The 9,409-nt window shown below is 48.9% G+C and overlaps 1 protein-coding gene across 1 annotated transcript in view; it reads right to left on the reverse strand.

Annotated features, from left to right (window-relative positions):
* RPH3AL (rabphilin 3A-like (without C2 domains)) overlaps positions 1-9,409 on the reverse strand; it is an 88,099-nt gene that overhangs the window by 41,075 nt on the left and 37,615 nt on the right. Inside the window, exon 7 of the mRNA XM_015426679.1 lies at positions 6,663-6,749. Within this exon, the coding sequence (XP_015282165.1) occupies positions 6,663-6,749 (87 nt within the window). The remainder of the gene's footprint in view (positions 1-6,662; positions 6,750-9,409) is intronic.

The following is a 9,409-nucleotide window of genomic DNA, read 5'->3' on the forward strand; positions in this document are numbered from 1 at the left end:
CCTTCATAAGAACATCAGAAGAGCCATGCTGGATCAGACCAGTGGTCCATCTAGTCCAGCATCCTGTCTCACGCAGAGGCCAACCAGTTCCTCTGGACAGCCAACAACAAGGCATAGAGGCCAAGGCCTTCATAAGAACATCAGAAGAACCGTGCTGGATCAGACCAGTGGTCCATCTAGTCCAGCATCCTGTCTCATGCAGAGGCCAACCAGTTCCTCTGGACAGACAACAGCAGGGCAGGGATTAGAGGCCGAGGCCTTCATAAGAACATCAGAAGAGCCATGCTGGATCAGACCAGTGGTCCATCTAGTCCAGCATCCTGTCTCATGCAGAGGCCAACCAGTTCCTCTGGACAGACAACAGCAGGGCAGGGATTAGAGGCCGAGGCCTTCATAAGAACATCAGAAGAGCCGTGCTGGATCAGACCAGTGATCCATCTAGTCCAGCATCCTGTCTCACGCAGAGGCCAACCAGTTCCTCTGGACAGCCAACAACAGGGCATAGAGGCTGAGGCCTTCATAAGAACATAAGAAGAGCCCTGCTGGATCAGACCAGTGGTCCATCTAGTCCAGCTTCCTGACTCACACAGTGGCCAGCCAGTTCCTCTGGACGGCCAACAACAGGGCGTAGAGGCTGAGGCCTTCATAAGAACATAAGAAGAGCCCTGCTGGATCAGACCAGTGGTCCATCTAGTCCAACTTCCTGACTCACACAGTGGCCAACCACTTCCTCTGGATGGCCAACAACAGGGCAATAGAGGCCGAGGCCTTCCCCTGATGTTGCCTCCTATCACTGGAATTCAGAGGATTAGTGTCTCTATGTGGAGGCTCCTCTTGCTCTTGCCCAAAATGGGACTCCTTTCATTTCAGAAGATACCTTATACAGTTCCACAGGGCCTGCAAGACGGAGCTCTTCCACCAGGCTTTTGAGTAGGAGCCACCGCCGCCAGTGGTACTGTTCCATCATTTACCCCTATTATGGGGGGGTATGTGTCGCCTGGCAGAAGTGGAGAGAACATCACCGCTGGAGCCCTCGCTATTTAATAAAGCTGGCCGCCGATTTGGGATTACTGTCCATCTTGAGGAGTTATATACAGGATAATAGAGCACCTTAAATATTGTTATGAATTTTATTGCGGATGTGTATTATTGTTTTATTGTATTTTATCTATTTAACCCGGCATTAGCTGCGTGTTAGCCGCCCTAAGTCGCTAAATAAATAAATAAAAATAAGACGGTATTTTAAAAGCCAGCAAAATCCCGTCAGCCCCACAAAACGTCTCTGGCCCAGATGGTGCCCATTCCCCTTTCCTGAGGGAAGTCCTGAAGAGGGATGGTTCTATGTTGTTTTCAAAAGGTTAAGAACTGGCTGCAGACACAAGGGAAGGCTGCCTGGCTAGCCCCCCCACCCCCACCTCAGTGATCTATCAGGTTTTATTGCCATCCTTCCTCTTAGGAACAAGGATAGAGTAGACTCGAAACTCCCCTGCGCTATTCGGCTCCCGATCATCCCAGGAGCTCAGGTAAGCCAAAAGAGAGCAAGAGGCCCAAGGTCACCCAAAGAAATGGACGGCAAAGTGGATGGGACAGGGCAGGCGCTTGGGCTGCCTCTCTTCTTTGGGAATAGGTGGTTCATCCTATGACTCCCAAGACAGAGGCACAAGGGCAGAGCTTGACCTTGAAAGGAGGATCCGTGTTCTGTCTCTGTACAAGTCACCCTTTTGTTCCAGGGCACAATTGCAGCACCAGCCCAGAAACACAGGGGAACAGGCCCCAGCTCTTATACTTGTACCTCTAAAAACCTCCTGCCCTGACCTAAGGCCCCAGGCTAGGCCGATCTTGTCAGATCTGGGAAGCTAAGCAGGGTCAGCCCTGATTAATACTTGGATGGGGGGTCATCAAGGAAGTCCAGGGTTGCTACGCAGAGGCAGGCAATGGCAAACCACCTCTGAATGTCTCTTGCCTCAAAACCCTGCAGGATTGCTGTCTGGCGGCTGTGACGTGAGAGCACCTTCCGCCGCCACCAAATGCATGCCACTTTAGGCTGCCATTCATTTTCATTTACAAAATAAGCGTGGATCTGCTGAGGAAAGTTTGAGGAGACAGACACTAGTTTAGAGAAAAGGGAAAGAATTTTCGTTCCCGTCTACTTTTCAGCAGTGACACGACGGTTTGCGAACTCAGGCAAGCGGCCAAGAAACGCCTCGCATCCTTCCCCTCCGCACAGAAAAGCAAATCTTCCAGAGATCAAAACACAGCACTAAATTGTCAGCCTCTCCCCCCAAAATTGGTTTAAGAAATACACAAAAGTGCCTAGCAGAGCGCAGAATGTCTAACCACAGGAACAATCCCGCATTGGACAAAAAAACCCCAATAAGCAGACAATTCCCCACCCCCAGTACTCTGAGAAGGAGGAAAGCCAGACAACCAAAACAAACAAGCAAACAAATACAATTTGCCATGCAACCCTCAGCTCTGTTGGAACACGCCAATGTGCTAAGTGAGGGGAAGCATCAAAATGCTGGCCTTTTGTTAGTGGCGCAATGCCTCCTCTTAGAGGAGGAGACAGAAGACTTCAGATTCCATATGAACTTCAGGAGCCATCTTATACCAAGTCCCCGTCCCCCTCCAGCACAGTCTACCCTGACTGACAGTAGCTCTTTAAAGTCCTCCCTAACTGGAGATGCTTGGACAGAACTTGAGAACTTGCACTTGCAAAGTATGTGCTCTCCCAGTCAGCAGTGGGTGACCAAGATTAAGACGGAACAGTGCCTGGGTACAAAAAATGCACAGACAACTATGTTGGGAGATCATGGGGCACTGAGGCAGGCCTACAGAGGACTACCCTTGTGCAGAAGTCAGCAGGTTCTGCAGGAATGAGTTCCAGTTTCAAGGAACCTCTGCAGGACCTTGGAGAGCTCCTCAGAGAGTAGACGTTCCTCTGGAGGGCCAAACTACACGTTACCCTTTTCTAAAGAGTTGGATCTGGGTTCCTTGAGCCTGGTTCACTTTCCAAATGCCATTTTTAAAGCCTGCAAGGGCTCCCAATTCAGCTCAGGAGGAAGGCATGAGACCCCCTCCTCCAACACCACAGTCCCGAGCCAAATCTGGCCCTCAAAGGCTGTAAAAATGGTGTTCCCGGCAGCTGCTGTGCAGGGTTTCTGTACCCAACTTGTTAAAAACACAAGATGTAGAGTTTGGCCTAGAGTAAGTTGGCTTGAAACTCAACATCCAAAAAACTAAGATCATGGCATCCAGCCCCATCACTCCTTGGCAAATAGAAGGGGAAGTCATGGAAGCAGTGACAGACGTCACGTTCCTGGGATTCAAGATCACTGCAGACGGTGACTGCAGCCATGAAATTAAAAGACGCCTGCTCTTTGGGAGGAAAGCGATGGCCAACCTAGACAGCATAATAAAAAGTAAAGATATCACCCTGCCAACAAAAGTCTGTATGGTCAAAACAATAGTATTCCCAATAGTAACATATGGCTGCAAGAGTTGGACCATAAGGAAGGCCAAGCACTGAAGAATAGATTCTTTTGAACTATGGTGCTAGAGAAGACTCTTGAGAGTTCCTTGGACTGCAAGAAGATCAAATCAGTCAATCTTAGGATCAACCCTGACAGTTCCCTGGAAGGCCAGATCCTGAAGCTGAAGCTCAAATACTTTGGCCACCAAATGAGAAGGGAGCACTCGCTGGAGAAGACCCTGATGCTGGGAAAGACTGAAGGTCAAAGAAGACGGGGATGGCAAAGGATGAGATGGCTAGACAGCATTATCGATGCAACAAACATGAAATTAAGCAAATTCCAGAGGACTGCGGAGGACGGGAGGGCCTGGCATGATGTGGTCCAGTGTTCTTGAAGAGTCAGACTCAACTGTGCGACTGAACAACAAAGTGTTAACTTCAATACTGCTTATTTTGGCTTCGCCATTACCTGGATGGCTCAGGCTCACCTGATGCTGTTACATCTCTGAGCCTGCTTTGCGGGGAGGTCGGGGTATAAATCTGATAATAAATGAAAAAGATAATAAATCTCAGAAACTAAGCAGGGTCAGCCCTGGTTAGCATTTGTATGGGAGACCATCGAGGAATACCAGGGCTGCTATGCAGGCGCAGGCAATGGCAAGTCACCTCTCACGGTCCCTTGCCTTGAAAACCGTATGGGGTCGCCATAAGTTGGCTGAGGCTTGACGGCACTTTCCACCACCACACTGGCTCCAAATCCTGGTTTCCCAGAAACCTCAATAAATATCAAACCACAGCACCAATGTTTCCCGCAACTGTGGTTAAGGCAAGAAGGGGGAAATTCAGTCCTAAGGGGAGAGAGTGAGCCATCCTTTCTTCCTTCCGCCCATGGTTCTTGGTTTCAGAACTGCAGTTAAAAGGGAATCAGCAATAAAGCTGCATAAGATGAAAGGGTTCAGATTTGGAGGGTAAAGGGGACGGTGCTTCCCTCAGCCGAGTAATTTCCTCACTCATTCCCACACACTCCACACTGCCAAAAACAGAAAAGAAATAGAACTGAGCCTAAAGAAAAGGGAGATAAAGAGAAGAATGAAAGAATTAGTACTTCAGGCGCAGAGAAAGAACCAAGGGTTATCGCATGCTGGCTACTGTTTACGACTCTCGGAGAACCGGAGACATTTTAACGCTGTCTTCCATGCAGTGATCGTGAATTTTTATTTTATTGTCCTCCTGGAAAGTATTTTAAAAGAAGGCAATTATCCTGAGGAGTGTGGAGAAGTCAAATGCACCACAGAGAGAACGAAAATGGCCCTTCGGATCAAACTGAGGAAACAACTTTACAGAAGTCAAAGGGAAAACTTAAATCTATGATGCGACACCATCCACCTGGGAAACTGTAGATGAGAGAGCCGGCAACCGGCTGCTTCCACACTAACCAACAACCACGCTTTGTTTTCAAAAAGACATTTAGATGCGGAGCCATCTTGGACTATTGGGCCAAAGTCTAGCATATTTTAACAGTATTTTTTCAAGGATAAAAACAACGATATTATTTCCCCAATTTTGAAAGACATTTGCTGGCTCTTAGTCTACTTCAGAGTATAATTCAAAGGTCTGGCGTTGGCCCAGAAGCCCGTAATCTGTCCCCTTCTGTCCCTGCGACCAGGTGAAGACGTCTTTGTTTGGTCTGGCATTCCCTCAGTGATTCCCTCCTTCCTGTCTGAGGCTTTAATTTGCTCTATTTAGTTACATATATATATATTTTAACCTCTGCTTTTAATGGGTTTTGTGGGTTTTTTCCTATTATACTATTCTCAGTGTCAGTCCCCTTGCGGGGCACAGATTTGGCAGAAAGCCATCTTATACATAAATATCGTAAATAATAAATGGTTTCGGACAAGCATATCCTGAAGGGCTTACTCCCTTATGAACCTGCCCACCCATTTAGATCTCTATCAAAAGTCCTTCGAAGAGGAGCTTCCGGTTTCGGCAATCGCCATGGCAGTCGCTTTTTCCCAGATCTCTGGGAGAAACCTGACAGTGCCACCCTAGGAGCCCAAGGGTTGGGCTCCAAGCTATGGGGCGCTAGAGAGACCCCTCCAGCAAGACAAGCCGGTGAGGGGGGGGCTACTCCAAGCCCCGATGGTCCCGCTGTGGAGCGTCCCGTATGGGAACAAGATCAGCACACTGGAGCAAGCATTTGGTGATCAAGCGATTTTAGACACAAGCGGACAATCGTTGAAAATGTGAGTTTAAGTATAAGCGAGAACAACGAAAAACCGCACAGCCCTCCCGAAAGAAAAAGTCCTTTGAAGAGGAGGAAGAAGAGTTGGATTTATACCCCACCCTTCACTCTGAGTCTCAGAGCAGCTTACAATCTCCTCCCCTTCCTCCCACCACAACAGACGCCCTGTGAGGTAGGTGGGGCTGAGAGAGCTCTGAGAGAACTGTGACTGGCCCAAGGTCACCCAGCTGGCTGCATGTGGAGTGCGGAACCAAACCCAGATTAGAATCCGCCGCTCTTAACCACTACTCCAAACAGGGTGCCTACCAGATACAGCGCCTTCTTTGTCGTGGTGCCCCAGTTCCAGAATCCCACCTCCTAACTCAGACCTGCATGATGCTAACACGAAAATCTTATAGGCACCCAATGGCATCTGTTGGCTTTTAATCACATACTTCTGTTTCCTGAAATAAACTCATGTTTTTAACTTTTCTGTACTTATACTGGATTCCTTTTTTGCTGGCTCTGATGGTCTACGGCTTTTGAGCACTTCAAAAGTAGAAAAACTATTCAAGAATAAAATGAATGATAGCTGCTTCAGCAGAACAACATTTGAGGCCAAAGAGGTAGTGGGGTCCCTTCCCTGAACACCCCTTGTCCTAGACTCCTGTAGAACTGAAGCTGGCTTGCAGGAGCTATTCAGGACAGAGAATTGTGTGAAGGCTTACACACACAAACACACACATATGTGGACGCACACAGAACCACACTCTTGGTCCAACAAGCACCCCAACAAAGCTTCTTCTAGATTTAACGTACACGAGACTTCAGTAATGGATTTCCTGCGTCACAGTTGGTTTGACCCTTACCTGGCAAAACCCAGTGTATCTCAACAGTTCTAGTTCAACCACATGGAAGACGGGAGCATTTGCAAACGCCAGAGATTCAGTTCCACCGTCAACCCACCTCTCGCTGCTCGCTGCAGATCTTGCACAACCAGAGGGGCCGTTTCGAGGTGCCCACGGTTTCAATACCGCACTTGGTGCAGACTTTCTGGAAAACAAGGAGAGACGAGAAAAATCAGCATCGTTCGAAACGCAAAAGGTACTGAAGAGGGAAGAGCTGCTGAGTGCGGCTGGCTCGCACAGTTGCTGTGCAATAAAACAAATCTAGAGTCCAGTGGGGCACCTTTAACTTGTGGAACTCCCCGACAGAGGACATAGGTTTATAAGGTGCCCCTAGGCCACTAGAAGGGCCATGGTGGCTCAGAGGTTAAGATGCTCAGCTACAGACCGGAAAGTCGGTTGTTCAGCAGTTCGAGACCCGAGTGCCGCGTGACAGAGTGAGCTCCCATCTCTGGCCCCAGCTCCTGCCAACCTAGCAGTTTGAAAGCAAGAAATTGCAATGGGAAGGTAAGAGAGTTCTGTGCGCCTTGGCATCTAGACATGCCGGCCACATGACCACGGAGAAGTCTTCGGACAGCGCTGGCTCTTTGGTTTGGAAACGGAGAGGAGCACTGCCCCCTAGAGTTGGATTCGACGAGCTTTCGGGCAAGGGAAACCTTTACCTTTACTTTAGGCCACTAGAGGCCCATAGGCAAATTCATGGAGGAAGGGGTCTGACCCACGGCTATGAGCTATAAAGTCTAAATGGAACCTCCAGGTTGAGAGGCAGCATACTTCTGAACGTCAGTTGCTGTGAGGTAACAATGGCCCGTGTGAGAAGAAGAAGAAAAGAAGAAAAGAGATTGGATTTATACCCCGCCCTTCACTACCCAAAGGAGTCTCAGAGCAGCTCACAAACTCCTTCCCCTTCCCTTCCCCACAACAGACACCCTGTGAGGTAGGTGGGGCTGAGAGCTCTTACAGAAACTGCTCTTTTTCAAGGACAGCTCTGACAGAACTACGGCTTGCCCAAGGTCATCCAGCCAGGTCCAAGTGGAGGAGTGGGGAATCGAACCTGGTTCTCCCAGATTAGAGTCCGCGCACTTAACCACTACACCAAACTGTCTCTGTGCTTCCCCTTGTGGGGTGCCTGGGGCATCTTATTAGTCCTTGTGGGAAACAAGATGCTGGAGCAGATGGACGTCTGGTCTTGTCCAGCAGGGCTCTTTTGCTGTCCTTGCTTTGACTGTCCAATCCCAACAGAAACACTCAAAGGCTGGTCTATGGAGCAGCCCCTTCTGCCTGCTGTTCTTCAGGCCGCAGCTTTGCTCCAGCAAGGCTCCAGCTACTGCCCTTGGGGGCCCTGGCTTCTAGAACACACATGCACCTGGTTCAGTCCAGTCACGACACTGGCATGGCTCCAACAATACCCTCCTCCTTGATGCTCTAGCTTTCTGTAGGCATGGAAGTGTTGTGTGTATGAATCAAAGGTCATTTCGGGGGGGATTGCGGGGGATCGCAGTTCCCTCGGGTGAGGTGCGGGGGGGCATAGCCATAAAAAATGGCCACCGTACAATGGCTACCAGCGCGTAGAAAATGGTCTATGACCACCGTGATATAGTTACAAAGGAAACGTCACTCTTTTTTTTTAATTAAAAAAATAGATAAATATCAATACATTTCTGTACATTCACACCAGAATAAACATCCAAAAACGATTCCACAATGTTGACAAGCACAGTCCAATAATCCAAAGTTCTCCTCTAGTGCAGGAGTCTGCCTGGGCCTCTTCACTTCAAGTGTCATCAAAAGCAAATAAAGTGAAACGACTAATAAATCTTCTTTGTGTCTTTTTTTTACGAGTATTGGATTGCAGACAGATAGCATAAAAGGTCACGAATCTGCAGACAGGCTTGCTCAAACACCTGTTTCAATAGGCTTCCTCAGAGCAGAATACATGTAGACTCAGTGAATCCTTTCCTGCACAGCATTCATCTCTGCATGGCCGTCTCCCTGCCCAATGCTCACATTCAGTGAAATCTTTTCTTGTTCAGCTTCCTCTCTGTATGCTTGGATAGTTCTCAGTGGCTACCGGCTGTAGGAGGCAGAGCCGATAACAAAATGGCTGCCACAGCTTACCTTCAACCACACTAAAGATCCTTGTGCAGTGGTGGCAGCTGCTGCCAATCAAATCTCCAATGGCCAATCAGAAGCCTTGCTGGGCAAAAGCCCTACCTGGCCATACCCACTCTCTAAAAACACTTTGTGGACACCAGGAAAGTTACTGGTGGGCATCATGGCACCCACTGGGGGTCCCTGGAATACACAGCCCCAAGGTTTACATCCTGAAGAGGTGCAGCCCAAGAAGACTCTTTTCCTAACAGATGATTTACCACCTTTCCTCAGTCCACCACCCTTTCACCAGTTTGGTGCATGGCCGTCTCCCTGCCCAATGCTCACATTCAGTGAAATCTTTTCTTGTTCAGCTTCCTCTCTGTATGCTTGGATAGTTCTCAATGGCTACCGGCTGTAGGAGGCAGAGCCGATAACAAAATGGCTGCCACAGCTTACCTTCAACCACACTGAAGATCCTTGTGCAGTGGTGGCAGCTGCTGCCAATAAAATCTCCAATGGCCAATCAGAAGCCTTGCTGGGCAAAAGCCCTACCTGGCCCTAAAAAGGTAAAGGTAAAGGTTCCCTTGCTCGAAAGCCAGTCAAATCCGACTCTAGGGTTGCGGTGCTCATCTCCGTTTCAAAGCCGAAGAGCCAGTGCTGTCCAAAGACGTTTCTGTGGTCATGTGGCCGGCATGACTAAACACCAAGGTGCAC

Source organism: Gekko japonicus, unplaced genomic scaffold (assembly GCF_001447785.1).
Source record: "Gekko japonicus isolate JY-2015 unplaced genomic scaffold, Gekko_japonicus_V1.1 scaffold2457, whole genome shotgun sequence".
Taxonomy (NCBI): Eukaryota; Metazoa; Chordata; class Lepidosauria; order Squamata; family Gekkonidae; genus Gekko; species Gekko japonicus.